The sequence below is a fragment of the Pseudopipra pipra genome, chromosome 6 (genome assembly GCF_036250125.1).
Source record: "Pseudopipra pipra isolate bDixPip1 chromosome 6, bDixPip1.hap1, whole genome shotgun sequence".
Taxonomy (NCBI): Eukaryota; Metazoa; Chordata; class Aves; order Passeriformes; family Pipridae; genus Pseudopipra; species Pseudopipra pipra.
The window spans coordinates 12,697,641-12,714,697 of NC_087554.1; the positions used below are offsets into that span (position 1 = coordinate 12,697,641).

General features: G+C 43.1%; 2 protein-coding genes across 8 annotated transcripts in view; one reads left to right on the forward strand and one right to left on the reverse strand.

Annotated features, from left to right (window-relative positions):
- RIC3 (RIC3 acetylcholine receptor chaperone) overlaps positions 1–13,637 on the forward strand; it is a 61,837-nt gene extending 48,200 nt beyond the window's left edge. For 3 of the 4 annotated variants that reach the window (XM_064657404.1, XM_064657402.1, XM_064657401.1), the window contains 5 exons: positions 203–426; positions 2,055–2,133; positions 4,230–4,323; positions 9,177–9,325; positions 10,438–13,637. In XM_064657404.1, the coding sequence (XP_064513474.1) occupies positions 203–426; positions 2,055–2,133; positions 4,230–4,323; positions 9,177–9,325; positions 10,438–10,925 (1,034 nt within the window). In that variant the 3' untranslated portion in view covers positions 10,926–13,637. The remainder of the gene's footprint in view (positions 1–202; positions 427–2,054; positions 2,134–4,229; positions 4,324–9,176; positions 9,326–10,437) is intronic. The other variant, XM_064657403.1, reaches the window with a different exon arrangement.
- Positions 4,110–17,057, reverse strand: part of TUB (TUB bipartite transcription factor) — a 173,009-nt gene continuing 160,061 nt past the window's right edge. For all 4 annotated transcript variants that reach the window (XM_064657395.1, XM_064657398.1, XM_064657390.1 and 1 more), the window contains one exon: positions 4,110–4,159. In XM_064657395.1, coding sequence (XP_064513465.1) covers positions 4,125–4,159 — 35 coding nt within the window. In that variant the 3' untranslated portion in view covers positions 4,110–4,124. The remainder of the gene's footprint in view (positions 4,160–17,057) is intronic.

The window sequence follows — 17,057 nt, forward strand, 5'->3', positions numbered from 1 at the left end:
ACTCCTAGCACTGCAGATCGTAAGTGACTGAGGATTGAGTTTACAGACTCAGTATTTACAGCCCAACAGGTTACTCATTCATTGGTGGTGGTGCATTTACAAGTAGAGAAAACAGGTCAGCTACACCTGCTGCAGCTTTAGGATGCATGTAAAAAGGTGAAAAGTATTTGAAGAAAAATGATCATTGTATCTTTTTTTTCAGGGAAGCTTGGTCGCTTTCCACTGAGGATGCATTCCCACGCCACTCCTGACGGCCAAGCTGCCCCTCATTTTCCAAGGTCTCACCTTGCAGAAGCAGTTGCCAAAGCCAAGGCAGGTGGAGGTGGTAGTGGAAGCACTGGTGGAACTGGGAGAGGTCTTGTGGGGCAGATTATCCCTATATACGGATTTGGCATCTTCTTATATATCCTGTACATTTTATTTAAGGTAAGACCAACATAAATTGAAAAGTCGGGGAAATAACAAAAAACTTTGGAAAAGAAATGATGCTCTCAATTGTGTACCTCATTCCTGTTCAGCTCTGCTCAAAGAAAATGCTTATTTTGGACTTTTGACTGGTGGTCAAAAGATTGGAGTACCCTGTGGGTTTTGCTATTGCAAAGACTGTAGCTGAGAGCACAGGGACAAGCTCTGATCCTGCATCAGCCTCTGACCTCTTACAATTTTTTTAAGGATATTTTTTCCCCCCTGGAAATGTGTATGTCTAGAACAATGTTAGATTAATTTTGAATATACACATAGTATTCTTTTCCTTTATTTGTGACCATATTCTATGTACTGTGTATGTCATGTGTTGCTTTATGTATTTAAAGTGGCAGAGAGGGATTAGAGTGACTGTGTACCTTTTACAACTAAAGCACCACTTTTTTGGAGAGTGGGAGTTTGTAAGATTGTATTGACCATGATGTAAATGCACTAGCTGAGGAATGGGTTGAAAGCTAGTTAAAAAAAATTCCCCTCAAGTATTTCACATGTGATTTGAACTTCTCATAGATTTGTGTTACACAGACATGATTTCCATGTAGGTGATGACAGTCAGCTATGTGGGAGGAGGGAGAAGTGGACTTGTGGAAATACGGGGGTTTTTTTCCTTTGGATGGAAGCAGCCTGAGCAGTATCCAAAGAGTTGAGTCTGAGCTGGACAGAGTAAAGAATGAATTGGGTGAACCAATCACAGAGATGAAAAAAATAGCCTGCAGCTTCTGTCCAGAGAAGGGCAACAGAGCTGGGGAAGGGTCTGGAGCACAGCTCTGATAAGGAGTGGCTGAGGGAGCTTGGGGGTTGAGCCTGGAGAAAAAGAGGTGACCTTATGGCTCTGTACAACTACCTGAAAGGAGATTGTAGACAGGTTAGGGTCAGTCTCTCTCCCAAGTAACAGCAATAGGACAAAAGGAAATGGCCTCAAATTGCTGCACCAGGTGAGGTTTAGATTGGCTATTAGGAAAAACTTCTTCACTGAAAGGGTTGTCAAGCACTGGAACAGACTGCCCAGGGAAGTGGTTGAATTGCCATCCCTGGAGATATTTAAAAGACATGTGGATGTGGCACTTGGGGACATGGTTTAGTGGTGGACTTGGCAGTGTGAGATTTACAGTTGGACTCAATGATCTTAGAAGTATTTTTTAGCCAGCCAGTGTCTGTGCTGCAGGTACAAAGTTGGGAAGGAGTAATGGCAGAAACCGAAGCAAGAGGGACGAGTAGGGTCACATGTAGTTCCTTCAGAGCCTGCCCTTCATTTCACAATAATTGCCAAATGAGGTTTTTTCCCTCCTATACACAGAATAACGGAATGGAAAATTCAGAAATTATTTTTTATGAGTTATCTTTTCACTGTGCTTAAAAATATCATTTTTTCCAAGTGTCTTTCAGAAGTTTTCAGCGGGCACGATCTCTCAGGCATCTTTCACGGTTGTCTGTTTTTGCTGCTGGGCATGCTTTTCTGTGGTTACCTTCTGGCATGTTTTAGTTTTCTGTATTTTTTCCTGTTGCCTTTGGGGCTTATATAGTACTACTGTGGTATTTCACAGAAGGGTCATCTTTTTTTCACTCCCCAGCTGGCTTCCAAGGGAAAAACTACTCCTGCAGAGCGGAAATGCCCAGCTGCTACACCTGGAAACATGAAGAGGAAAATTAGTGAGTATGACTTCGAGTTATATCTGTGTAGCTGTTGGCATGGTCCATGGTTCTTCAAGTTCTGGGCACACTCAGAACTCTGGGCTGCTGTTTGCCCCCCATAAAGAGCAAGCCAGAAGCTTCTGTGTTAGAGTGAGCAAGAGTTAAAGTGAATTTCTACACCGTCACTTTCTAATCTCATTCAGCTAATGAGACTCTGCAATAGCAGCTTGATCCCAAGCCCCTCTGGAAGGAATGGCTTTTCATGAGGTTTGCTGAATTAACTGTACGGATTTGCTGAAAAGCTGTGTAGCTAATGATTAAAAATGGATAATAGGATGTCCATCTGTAATTATTCTGTAATCCGTAATAGTCTAGTAATAGTACAGAGATATATTATAAAAGCTAGCTTCATTTCTTTGAATTTGTGAATTCTTAGCCTTTATCAGGCACTCCCCTAATTTGTCCCTTCCTTTTTTTTTTTGCAATGAGCAAAGTTTTCGTAGGTGCAATAAAGAGAGCAAATAGTATTCTGAAGTGTTATTTTGATATTACCTAAACATTGGTGAGAATAGGTTCAACTATTTGCAGACACTTATTAGATAAATTAATAAACTTGCTATTGAAGATTGGAGGAGTACTTACAATAACAGTATTTAAACGTGTTGTGTTTAGCTGGCTAAACTGTATTAGGAAGGAAAAGTACTTAGTGTTTTACAGAAACTGCTATCAGTAAGGTAATTCTCTTAACATAGCTGTAATTATCTTGACATTAATGTGCATATTAGGAATACCTAATGTACTCAGTGCTATAGATTGTGTTTTCAGTGCATTGTTCCTGGAAATTTTGTGCAGTTTATTAGCACAATTACTAATTGTATTTTTTTCTCTAATGCTTTGTAAGAGAAACTAAGTTTGCAGTAAGTTAAACATATGCCAGTGTTATAACCCAAAGAACTAGCGATGAAAGTTATTCTGCCTTTCTCTAGAGCTCTTTATTTATATTCCTAAAGCATTCATGGCAAGCTGTAGCAGAGCAGGGGACAGGGAATCTGAAGGCTGAGTCACTACTTACATAGTGACTTGGAGGGAGTAACTTCCTTTCTCTTTGCCAGTTTCCCTTCCTCTGGGTTTAAAGTCTCAGACATGCAGTGTATACATTAAGTAATGACATTCTGTGCAGAATAGAAATCTTTCTTAAAAGATGGATGCTTGTGGATGGATTTCTCCATTCCTACTATGCTGGAGTTCCATTGTGCCTTCGGGCTGCTTAAATACGTGTGCCCGTAGCAGCTGAATATTTAACTCACCCAGGCTGGTTTCAGTTTGTTCTGCAGTGGGGAGCAATGGAATCTCAGTTACGGGATTTTGAGCGCAAGCCACAAAAGCCCAACAAGGAGCTCAAGCATTTTTGTTGACATCCATGCTGCTGCATCTTGACTGTTAATGCTTTTGGCCAAATGAAAGCCAGTATATGGGTGTTCCTGCACGTGTGTCCACTGTCGTACTACAGCCACAGTTTTTGGAAAAGGGTGCAACCATGGCAATGGTGTGCTCTGCTCCCCAGGCAGATTCCATGGGACACTGCTGTTGTTCATCCCAGTAAGCCTGGCACACCTGGGCAGGGCTGGATGAAGCCATCAAGCCCATGAACTTGATTCTCTTTGAGAAAGAAGTGGTTCCTCAAACCTTGGACTCATTAGAAAATGCTCAAATGACCTTTTGTATCTGTTCCTAGAGTCCTAAGAGGGAAAATCCATGAGAACTATTAATTGTGGAGTAGACAGCAAAACACTATGGTTTCCTTAGGGAAAAAAACAAATAAGCAAACACACAAAAAATATTTTTCCCCCTGACTTCAGTCTCCAGGACCCACCTAGTTATTGGGAGGTAGCTTGGGAGCATTTGAAAGAAGGTGCTTTCTGTGTGTCCTGTTACCATTGGCAGTAGTCTTCACCTTCTTAGGCCACGGAAAGTAGGTAGAAATCTCTAAGCTGCATGTTTTAGTTTCCTCACAGCCAGTTTGGTTTGGTACAGCATATGCTACCTGTGATAATGGGACAGAGATTTTCAAAGCTCCTGCTGACAGATCTTGGGATGGTTTCTTTGTTTTACAGCTGACTATGAGCTCACTCAACTCCAGGAAAGACTGAGAGAGACAGAAGAAGCTATGGAAAAATTAATCAACAGAGTAGGACCTATGTATGACAGGTGTGTATCAAATTACAGCATTTTAAGGAGAGATCCTGCTCTGATTAGAAATTAAACTTTCTTCCATTGTCTATATTAAAATAGCATTTTTATTGCTACTTCAAACTGTAGAAATCTGATTTTACACATCACACTTTTTGTTCTGCAGTTTTTCTCTTTTCAGCATCAATATGTAAAATAAATAATTTTTTCCAACTTCATTTTCCTTAAACAGAATAGCAACTACCCCTACCTTTCCCTTTTTTACAGTGTGTTGTTTGGAAGAAGATGACAGGTGGTATGTGTAAACAGAAGATAAAACCTCTACAGTTAAAGTACATAAAACAACCTGTCTTATGTGACCAAAGTAATATCCTGAATTATTCTTTTCCAGTTCAATGGATTATTTTTCCAAATTGAAATGCTGTTATAATCTATGTAAATTCCTGTTAGAATAAGCATAAAATATTTCTTTAAGGGCAAAACTGTATAATATCTGATTACATAACTTAGTTCCACCCTCTAAATTCATGCATTTGCTTCTAAATATAAAAGACAAAACAGTTGTAAAATTGGCATTTAAAATTTTATTATGTTTATTAATGTTTGCTAAAAACCTGGTACCACTATTCTACATTATAAAGAAACACTGGAAACAAGTCTATGTTTTCCATAAGGAGTGTAAAGAACAGATCAGTAGGACAGTGCATAACTGCAGTGTCTGAAAATGGAAATACCATGAATATCAATGTGAGTTTTGCAATCAAAACCAAGAGCTGTTCAGGTTGTAATGCATGTTAACTTTGTCTGGGCCAGCCAAGGCCTGTTTTAACCCATTCTGTAGGAACAATTCTGTGCTGAACTTGCACATTTTGTTCATTTATGCTTCAAAGTGTGTAGTTTTGCCCACTCTGTGCCATGCCCTGTATTGCAGCTGCACTCAGCTCAGGCAGAAGAGGTGCTGAGCTTGCCCATGTTCAGCCAGGTTCCAGCAGGAGAACCCCTGAGCTGCCCTGGTTTTGTTAGTGGAACAGAAGGATACCACTGTGACTATTACTCCTCCGTGTTTTGGAGAGCTGACACAATGCTCTGTGTGCACCTTTAAGCTGACAGAAATAGGCTTATGAGCTGCCCAGACTTTGTGCTGACTCTCAGTATAGGATGTTTTTTTATGGAGAAAATCGGTTTAGGGTCTGATCCAGTATTTGTTCCACTCTGTGTTATTGGCTCAAAGCCTCTATTTAGTAGAACTTCCCTTGTTTGTTCAACCAAACTATTTATATAGATGGATCTAAAGGTCTCAGGGGAAATCAGAATCTGAATCTAATAAAGAATTTTGTATGTAGCCTCTTTGAAGAGGAGGGGGGAAGCACCTCTAGGTGGAGCAAATAGCTCTTTTCAAATACAATCAGATTTGGAAGCTTTCTTAACCTACACTGTGATACTCATTAAGTTCATTAATACTGGATGAATGTATTAAATCCTATGGTAGAAAGTGTATTTAGAGCACAGAGTACTGAGCCTGGCCTATTCAGTCTGAATGTTGATAGATTTAAATAAAAAGGAAAGAGAAAGAGAGTGAAAATTATTTGAGCTTCATTTTTTGATATGCAGTTAAACAGAAAGCCTTGCAACAGAAAAGTCAAAGGCAGAAATAACTGGTATCAAGTTTAAAGTAATGCTGAAAGACCCCAGATGAGACCATGTCCCTTTAGACTAGATATGGCAAAGCAGCAGCCAACTGGACAAGTGAAGTATTAGTAACCAAACCAAAGGTCATATTTTGCATTGTCACAAAACCTGATGTATCACCATAACCCACAGCACTTGTCAGAGTGTTGAGGTCTGAGCTCATGCCTCAGTGTCCTCTCACTATACCTCAGGAGCATTCTCCTCCTGGATGAACTGCTCCAGGATTCATTCTGGCTTTCTCCAGGTGAAGATTCTTACAATCCAAAGACATTCTAATTTTGTGTATTTTCTTAAAAAAAAAAAAAAAAAATTGCTCTCAAAATCTGGATGAGTGGGGAAGGATAGTTTATTCTCAGAGAATGCTGTACCCTGGAAAGAAATTCTGTTTCAAAGAAATAATATATACTGTCCTGTTTACCAGGCTGTCAACTGGAAAAACTTTCCTTTTTACTGTAAACTGAGCAAATGTGATATGGAAGAGCAAGATGCTCTGTGGGGTGCCATTTTTGGGCAGTAGCTGCATTTCAATAATGATTATTTTAAGATCATGAAGCTAAAAAAACACCAGTTAAGATGTCTGAAATGCCATGTTAGATTATGGATTTTCAGTGCAGTCATGATGGCTCTTCAGGAATGTTCTACCTCAGAGTAAGAATAAGAAACCTTTACTTTACCTGTTAGTGAACACTTTGGGACTCTACAAAATATTAGCATTGCCATTATGAAAAGTAATGGTTGTGTTGGAGCTACAAATACAGAGAGCAAAAGTAATGACCTTTTCTTATACTGTAAATTTGTTGTCCTCTTAGTATTCCTAAGAACATTATATCCTGGTAAATCTCTCATATGCAGGGCAGCCAGATGTCTTACACATTGCCAGCATCCTACAGTAAGTCTTCCCAGAGGCCTTAAATAGAGTGGAAATAACATGAACTTTAGTTTCTCCCTCTCTACAGGGAAATTTGTCTATTAAGCAAGGTGTTTGGAGGAGGAATAATCTGACACCTTGTGTTGCAATAAGACAGGGGTATTTTCTAATGAGAGTATCCTGCATATTAGGAATTTTCCTGTATGAAGTGCTGCAGTGATGCAGCTGCACTGATTGATCCTATTATCTGAGCTAGCGTATCTTCCCATTTTGCTAAACAGATGGGTCTCTCTGTCTTCACCCGAGTGATATATATTCAAATTAGGTACAGTTTTGTCTGTAGAATTAGTTGGCAATTCTGTTACAGCTTCAATCAAAGGCAGTTAGCTGATGAAACCATTCCTTCTTTTGGAGCCTTTTAATTCACGTCTCAAATTCTACATCTGTATAACCCAGACTTTTGAGAAGATGCTGCCTCACAACTTCACTTGTTTTGTGGAACAGATTGCCAGCACAGCTTGACAGGACTCAGTGTAGCCTCCCTATAGTGTTGGGATATCAACTTCTCAAACTGTGTGGCTAAGTGCCCCTCAGGGGAAGTGCAGATAAGGGATGTTTTGCTTTGTGATCTCAGTCAAACAGTTTAATCTAGGTAAGTGCTAATGAAACCAGCAGGCCTGCTCCTGAGCTAGGTTCAGTTACAGTCACCTGTAACTGTGTTTGCAGCTGTGCACAAAAAAAAAATCTAGCTCAGGATCAGAACTGCCATCACCATTGCACCAACCAGCAGTAGGATGCTAATCTTGGCTTTGAACCAGTGTTACTCTGCCTTTAGTGGAGTAGCCATCGTGTCACCCATCATTCCTCTATATGTAGTGGCACAAAGTACCTATTGGAATGCTGCTCTAGTCCCAACAGCTGGTTAAGAGGAGAAAATGAGGATGAACACTGCAAGTTTATGAGAATTCAGGTAACTGAAACAAGGTTTAGATAGATACTAACCACCTAAAGCCAAAATCATTAATCTGTTTCCAGCTCCTCTCTTCCCATGTCATTCCTAAGATTCACTGAGCATTCAGTCTTGGAGATTATGTCTGTCTGATCTCCAGTCCAGAGATCACCAGAGATCATCTCTCTGACCTCACACACTGCCTACAGTTCAGCATTCTGTGCATGCCAAGGCCCACCCTCTCCAAGGAACTAGGAGCAACAGATCCTGACTGAAACACAGGAGCAAGAGATCCCAACCAAAACACAGCGAGATCCAAAAAAGCGCTAGAGTAGTGTCTCAGACCCCTGAGACTCTTGAACTGGCACTTACACAAAGATCAAACACCTGCTCAAAGACAACTTAAAGCTCAAGATATCATAATTTTAAATTTGAAACTCAAGATGAAACAAGCACCATCGGTCAGAACCATTTTCACCCCTAAGTACAGCCAATGTCTTTCTTACTCTGACCTACTGAGTTAGTAGAGCACAGACCACCACTTTCCAAATACTCTTTTTTTTGTCAATAAGATTTTTAGGAGCCTTTTTCTTTCAAGAGAAAATAATGTGTAATGACTACATGATCTTATCTGTTGGAAGAATTACTTACTGTTACAGCAGTAAGTAATTATATTACCTGAGTAATTATTAGACTCAGCAGTGTAGAACCAGTCAAAATCATATTTTGCTTTTAATCTGATAAAAATCTCAGTCCTCTCCCACTCTCTAATCATAAAGGGCAAGTTAAATGTAACACCTTCTTTTCATTTTTAAATCTTCCTTCCTGCTCCTACCCCCCCCTCCCCACCAGGCAGCATTGTTGACTCTATAATAACAGCATGATCTCTCCAGTTGACATTTCTTAATGAGGCCTTGCAAATGGAATGGTCATAATGAGGGATCATAAGAGTCTTGAGAATAATGATGTTTGAGTAATTTTGATCAGCCCACACAAGCTACAAATGTAGCATAAGTTCAGAATTACATTTCCTTATAATGCTTCAAACAGGGCACTGCACCCTAATTCTTACCTAACAGTTTTATAAAGGCAAGAAATTTCTGTAGTGTCTCTTGCTTGTGTGTCACTTTGATCTTGCAGGCTTTACCTGCCTTCCTTTACCTGCTTCAGTTTTCAGACTTTCTGGATAAAGGGGTGAACTACACTGTGCTGAAGTGCAGAGCACATGCACATGTTGAGGAGTGACCATACTACAGACACGTGTCTTCAGACTGTGCTGCTGGGAAGGACCAAACAGTTGGGTTCAAACTCTTTTAACAGTTTGTAATAACAGTGGACTGAACTCTGGTGTCTAATATTTTCTAGCAGGACTCAAAATGTTACAACAGACCAGGAAAAAATGTTGCTTCAACAACTCCGAGAAATAACTAGAGTTATGAAAGAAGGAAAATTCATAGATGACATCTCTCCTGAGAAGGAAGCTGAAGAAGCTCCTTACATGGAAGATTGGGAAGGTAAGAGAGCTTTTCTTACCGTAACCCTTTTGAGAAAAATTGAATAAGGATTACTTATGGTCCCAAATACTTTCAAAGTTTTGGTTAACTTTATCCTTCCTTTCCAGAAGTTAGTGTTCAAACCTTTGCAAAAACTTTTTTTTTTTCCCCAACCATAATGGAAAAAAAAATAGATTTTGAGGCACCAAGCATTGCCTTTAGTGTAAACACTACACTATTTGCTGGCAAAAGTGGCATATGAATATTCACATATACTCCATCTGCTGCTGGGGCTTGGCTGCTCTAGTTTTATATCTTTCCCTTACTTTGCTGTGCTGGATTTCACGACAATCATAGACCTCTTGGAAATCATAATTATTATGTTTTAGATAAACTACAGTTTTTACTTTTGATTAGTCATTTTTTGTTTGCTCTAATGTTGTAAAAGCCAACTGCAGGAAGTCTGTCTTTTAAAAATTATTTATTTTAGTGTCCTTTCCATTCCTTGGTGTTTACCTGTTATATAAATGTTTTCAAGATGTCTTAATTGAGCTGCTCACTACCATTATTTTAAGTGCAGACTTAATTTCTTGCTTTTTAAAAAGCTTTCAGAAATTATCCAAAACATAAAGCATAAACAGTGGCCTTGAGCTCTCTTTATAAAGTGAAGTTCATCATGAAGTTTCTAAAATGAAATGCATAAAGTCATTGACATATCTGGTTTTTCAATTTTCTAAGTAATGCTGTCTATAGCAAAAGTCTTCAAAGCATGAATCAGTCAATCTGTAGACAGGGGAAAAAAAAAGATCTATTTAAAGATCTAAGACACAATTTTTACCTTTTAGCTCCCATAACTTTCAGCAAAGCTCAGATGTTCACTCCTGAAAGTCAGGGTTGATAACCTGGCTCCCTGAAAATAAGTGGGTTTTTTGCCATCATCTCCCAGGAAGTCATGTTTTGCAGATTCTTGCCATGGATTTAATACTGCAATGTACACATGGCATTAAATAGTTGACACTTACACTGGCAGTGCTAAAAACAATTGTTCTATCAAACTTTGCATTCATCACTTAAGTCTGTACTACTTTTAAATGCTGGTTATGCTTCAGCCTTCATATCACTTTATTCCTAAGGTTATCCAGAAGAGACCTATCCTGTCTACGATAACTCCAACTGCTGCAAGCGCAAACAGGACACAATCCTTGTAGATTACCCTGACCTGAGCCAACCCTCTCCAGAAGAGCTGGCAGAAAGAATGGAGGGCATGGAAGATGAGGAGTATCTTTGTGATGAAACCCAGCTAACTGATCTCACCACGGGAAGGGGTGGTCAGAATTTCACACAGAAAAAGGATGAGGCGACTCTCATTGGTGAAGAGAAGGGGAACCTTCGTCACAGCCAAAGCACTGAGGACTGCTGCTGCTGTTATGGGGATGATCCTGCTGTCATAGCAGAGAATGCTGGATTCCACTCTGAGAGCTGCAGTGAAGCAGAAGAGACAACCCAAGAGGACATGTCTGTGGAGTCAGAAAATGAAAATGCAGCACTAGAAGAGCAAAAAGCCAGTGATGCAGATGAAACAGGCACACTGAGAAAGCGCAACACGAAAGGGCTTGATTGATAGGGAACATAGTGGATGTTACCTGGATGGTAAAGGTAGAGGTCATAAACTGTCATTTGTGTGGCTTTTGTTCCCAATGAGGACTTCCCTATGTTCATGTCCTTGTACCAATTTCATTCTTGTGGTACCAGTCACATCATCTACCTGAACTGGAAGCCAATGCCCTCTTTCATGCACTCTCATCATGAGTTACCATGATGTTGCCAACAGCGCTTTGTCCTTGATTTTTGAAGCCTGGTATCTTGGAACACATGATGTGGAGCAGATATTTGTGACTCTTTCCAGTTCCAAAGGAACAGTCCTTGCTTTTGCCCTTTGTCATCCCAGAGTTAACCAAATGTCTCTTCTGACTTTTTCAAAAATATCTGTGTGCTACCAGTTAGGAAAATTAATCAAATTCTCATATATATATATATATATATATATGAGTGTACAGGACGCTGGAGGAGAAAGTATGCCTTCTTTTACCTGATCAGCAAAACAGATCACAGTCACACATGACTTTCTCAATTGTCATTGCTGCTGTACACCCAAGGAACTGTTGTCACTACAACCCACAAAATCCATATGCTACCCCAACCCACAGCCCATTTCCCGGTTATTCTGTGTTGCAGGAACAGTGGCCTAATCCACGTTGTGTTAGTTGTGTGAGCCAGACTGAAGTGCTGTTGAGTTGTTCTTTGCCATAGGTGTGATGAAACTCCCAGGTGAGAGCAGGAAGTGGACTATATAATATGTGAGAGCACTAAAAATATCCCTAGAGATTAAAAACAAAAAAGGCAGCTTTAAGGTTTGTCTATAAAAACAGAGAACAGCATGAGGGTGCCCCTCACACTGAACCCACCCTTCTTCCTGGAAACCTGTGGGGTTTTTTAACTCTTGGAATGTTGTTGCCACTGTCTTGCTGAGGGGACCCCAGGTATGGGATGAGGACAGTGCTGGAGCGACAGGCTCACAAGGGGAAGTTGGGTCCCTGTGCCCAAGGGACAACCTTTCTCATGCAAGCAACACGGCAGGTGGGAGTGAGCGCCAGGAGAGGAGCCCTCAGCCTCCTCCTTCTCCAATGTTTCAGCGTTTTTCAGGCCACAGGCCCATCACAACCAAACCCTGATGTACGGGGCCACACTCAGCCCCAGTCACAACTGACATCACAGTGGCTTGGTTGTGGTGTCACATCACCTCACTGCTCCGGCACTGTAAACGCAGGGCCCCTGATGAATACCTGGAAGGAAGAGGAGCTGGAGCAGCAGGGTGGATGGTGCCCACCTTTGTGCAGGACAGGAGCACAGGGCCACTTCCCGTGATGGCAGAAGAGGAAGGCATGTGCCAGGAGGCAGCAGCGGAGGCAGCAGAGGAGGGGGAACAAAATCACGCCTCTCTCGAGAGCACCGTCACCCTCGCTTCCCTGGTCAAGGCCATGCAGAACTTGGTTCTGTGCCCAGCAGGGGACATTGTGCAGCCCAGGGATATCGGCATGCAAGGGAGCAGCCGGAGCAGTGACTGCCAACCTTCACGTGGGACAGCAAAGAGACGCTTCCCACAGCCACCAAAGAAGAAGTCATCTCCCCTGGGCCTGAAACATGGCAATCGACGGTGCAGGAGGAGGAGAGGGAGGAGGAAGAGGACAAAGAAGGGGAAGAGGAGGAGCATCAGCCCTTGCACCCTGAGAACCATTGCCAACACTCAAGCAACGACATCCAGCGCACAGCTCTGGGAACACCGGTGGCCCAACCTCCGCCGCACCTTCATCACTCAAAAATAAACGACAAGACAAAGATAAAAATGCTGTCATCCTCTCTTATTTGGCACTTTGGCGACAGCATCTGTGCTCCTGTGACCCCTGAAATAGGAGGCTTTTTTTGGAAACCTTCTGTTTCTGTGTCCACACACTGCTTTGCTGGTGCCACCTTAAGTTCTGGGGTTTTTTAGGCTGTAACATCAACAATTTCAGACTGGCTTTTTTAAATTCAGTAAAATTATCATAATGAAGGCATTCAGCCCTAGGAACTTCTTCTTTCCAAATGTGCCAGGTAATATTATGGAGGTCATTCTAGGAGTTAGTGTAGATAATGCAGCCATTGGTCATAGCCAACACAGGATCACATGGGGAAGGTGATCACAGCTTCTCAGGAGTGCCTGGCCAGCACTCTACAATCGGCCCAGCCTCCACTCCTGTGATCAGCACAGCCTCCACTTCTGGCCATCCTGCTGGCTCACTCATTCCATCTCCTGGCATCAACAGATTATTTTGCTGATTGCCACAGGTAGTATGAGCCCTTTCTTCCCATCCTCTGCCCCCACGCCCCCTGAAGGGGTGCCAGCTCCCCTGCTCTGAGCCTCAAGAAAAGGGAAGTGAGTTGAATTGGCTTCCACCAGCCTGCTGTGCTAAGGTGACAGCTGTCCCTCAGAGGGTGACTGGCATCTCGGGCCTGGAGGTGGGGTTTCTTCAATCTGAGGACGAGAAGGTTCCCCGATGAGTGAGTGAAGGTGAAGTCAGACCCTCTGCAGCCTTGCATGAAGAACAGTAACAGATCAAGCCAAAAATGTAGGCAGCTGTTCCTTTGGAGAAGCAGCAGACGGCAGTTCTGCCAGGAAGAAGTGCTGGCCTTCAGCATGAAGGGCCCTTTTAGCTGCTTCACAAGGAGTTCTTTTCAAGTTGGGAAATAAATTAAAAAACCCCAAACCAATAAACCAAGAAAATAACAGTAAAAATGCTTTCTTCTTCTCTTAGTTGGGACTTTGGTAACTGCCTATGGATTCCTCTGTCCCCTTCTGGTCTCCCCAGCCCAGGAAGGACTCCAGTGCATGTGGTATGGGCCCAGTCCTGGTGAGGAGATGGTGAGGAGTCAGGGCTCATGGCAGGTTGAGGCAACTGCCTCTGGTCATGAGGCTGGGGAGGCACTGTAGCAGGTGGCCCAGAGAAGGTGTGGATGCCCCATCCCTGTAAATATTCAAGGTCAGGTTGGCTGGGGCTTTGAACAGTCTGGTCGAGTGGAAGATACCTGTCAGCCTCACCTCTGTGTTCAGCCAAGCCCTTAAATCGTGCCCCAGTATTCTCAAGGAAATGGTAGGAGATGCGCTGATCACGTTGGAGACCTGCTGTGGGTACAGGTGCAGCTGAGTGTGAGGCTGACACCCTCTCCCTGGATTGTCACAGGCTGGCAAGTGCTCACTGGGCATCACCAGAACCACAATGCTCCCCAAGCTATAAACCCACTTCCCATGGGCAGGCATCCCACTGCACCTGCACCCACCTTGGGCCTTCCTGACACTTTGCTTTAACGTAACAGCTGGATTCTCTGGTCTGCCAGGGCCACCTCCACAGAACTGCACACATCCGGCCCCTGGTGCTGGGTGTGCACTGACAGGGTGGGGTAGGTAGGGGGACACGGCAATGCCACTCACAGCAGCTGGGGAAACCCACGGGAAGGGCCTGTGCCGCATCCAGAGCCAGCACCCAGCCCTGCTTCACACCCCAGCCCAACCAACCCAGCCGTCAGAGCCAGTCTGTATCCCCCAGTTACGGGTCTGGCCCACAGACTGCCCTCCCCGACATTGTCCCAACACGGCAGGTGCAATTGTTCCAAACATACCAACAATCCAGGTAATCTGGGGACTCCCATCTGCCAGATATCACTGCAGGAAAGTGAATTTGTGTTGATCAGAAGCTCCTGGTGATGGCTACCATTCTGCCAAGCTGCCACTCCAGGTTAGAGCTGCCCAATCCTCTTGGCACAGCGCTATTGCGTGTTCTTTGGATAACTCTGCTGTACCAGACGCTTTCTGCCAATTTTGCAAACCCTCAGCCAAGGGTGTCCCTTTTGCAGTGCTGGGTCTATTTCCCATTGTTTCAGGCACTGAGAGGGACTTAAACCCCCATTTTACATGAAAAAAAGAGACTTGAGTTCCCCTTCTACACATGCCTTACAAGGGACTCTAACCCCCTACACCTGACGAGGGACTCGAAACTCAGGTGCCTTTGAGGGATTATAACCCCCTGCAGGATCTTCAAAATCTTGAGCAAAGTGCTTCACCACAGGGCAGAGTCAAACCCACCCTTATAATTTAAACTAAATCTGCACAGGGAATTCTAACACTCACCCTTTGGCTCCTCCCTGCTCCACAGCTCTCGGGTGAACTCACACAGTGCCAGCAGCTGGATGTTTGGAGAAGGGAGACTCCGAAGATGGTGGCCTAGGGTGCCATCTGGATTGCCAAACTGTTTAGGAAACTTTCCCATCTGACTGTTCTGGAGCCACTCTGGCAGTCACACTCCTGCCACCCAAGACTTTAACTGCTGAAACCGAAGCCCCTTTGCAGTGGGTGGTTCCAGTGAACCAGCAAGTGCCCTGTTTTACTCCCTGCATACCCCACACTCACACAGACAAGCTTCCCTCACCAGCTCTACCCTGCTTTCCCCATAGCAGACTGTCTGGTTCCTTTAAGTAATTTAATTGTGGTGCAGGGACATAAGAACTGCTCAAGCTGGGTGCCTCTGGAATTCCCTGGCTTTTGTACCCTTACAGTCTGTGCACCTGGGCTCCTCACATGCCCTTCACGCCCCTTACACATGCCTCTTGGTCCCATGGTGATATTTGGTCTGGGGTCTTCTCATTGTTCATTGGGTTCTACAGTGTTTCTGGGTGACGAGCCACCACCCAGGTGACCAGTGCTGCAGGTCTGGCTTGCCCTTTGTTAGGCAAAGGGTGAGCACCCGGTCAGGCCTCACACACCAAACTACCTGCACCAGGTGTATTCCTCAAGAGAAGACCCACACAATTGTTATTGCTTAATGAAGGCAGCTGGCTGTAATTAGTGAGGACCCTCACTACAGCAGTGGGAAGCATTTGTAGTTCCTCGTGCTGTGGTGTGGAGTGAGGACTGACAACTTCAGTTGTCCCCTGGGGCTGGAATCGATCAGTACGTCCTTTGGAGCTGTTCCACTTGGCATTGGGAGTTATGCTCTCCTTGTATGAGCAATTCATTTGTGTGTTACATACTAAGCTTCCCAATTAGTTATAAAATTTTAATTCCTAACTCCTAACTCCTGTCTGGGTTTTGGCCTTGCTGTATTACACCCTCCCACAGTCCTTACTGAAATTTTTGGTGGACAAGCAGAAGTCCAGAATTTCTTTTCCAGCCCCTCAGCACGGGTAACGTGGTCCCCACAGACACACCAAACACAAACTGCTCTGGAGTGTGAGTCAAGAACTAATTCTCTCACAGCATTAGTGAAAAAAAGCAAAACAAAATGAAAAACCAATGAGTTTTCCTTTACTAACACAGAGGCCAGTTGCTAGGACTCACTTTTAACACCTGTGACAGAGCTAATGCTTTTGTATTTCTTTGCAGCACCAACAGGAAAGAATGACACTAATACAGGTAGGCTGTGTGGTGTCAGAGAGTCTCAAGAGCTCAGCTCTGAGGTCTTGATGGCCTTGGCAGCCCCTCCCCTGCTACCAGTAAGTGCTCTCTGAATGCAGCCAGCCATGCCTTGTGCAGCAGCTTAACAGCAGGCTGCAAACTGGAGTTCTTCCTGTTTAGATAACATTTCCTTTTCTCCCTTTGCTTCAGCTTTCCCCCCTCTGAAACGAAAATGTCTACTTAGGTGAGCATTTTAAAAAAGGACCATCACATGTGTGTGCCCAGCTTTCATAATTATTAATTGTTCTAACAGAAAACATTCATAATTTGAAGTAGAGCTTATCTGAACAAAATCAGGATTCTCGAAGAACTTCTATTAAATAAGTAAATCAAAATCATGGGTCAGAACATCAGCAAACCTGGGAATTCAGAAAAAAGTTATAGACACTCAGATGGACACCCAGTGGAAGCAGTCAGGCTTATTAAAAGCTCCTCTACTTATGATGTTTCCCACCTAGCAAATTAAATGGCTATACTTTTGTTAAAGCTAAAAGAAACAGCATATGTGTTGCCAAAACTAAACATTCTAATAAAACTAGATGTTAAAACCCTAAAAGGGCTTAGTTCTTCTTCGATATTTGATAATGGTTACAGATCATTTCAGGCATTCCATGGGATCAGAAAAAAAGTACAAAGTAAGATCACTGCTGGTCCCAAAAATACTCTAAAGAGCATTAGTTAACAAATAGTATGTGAAAAACAGATAAA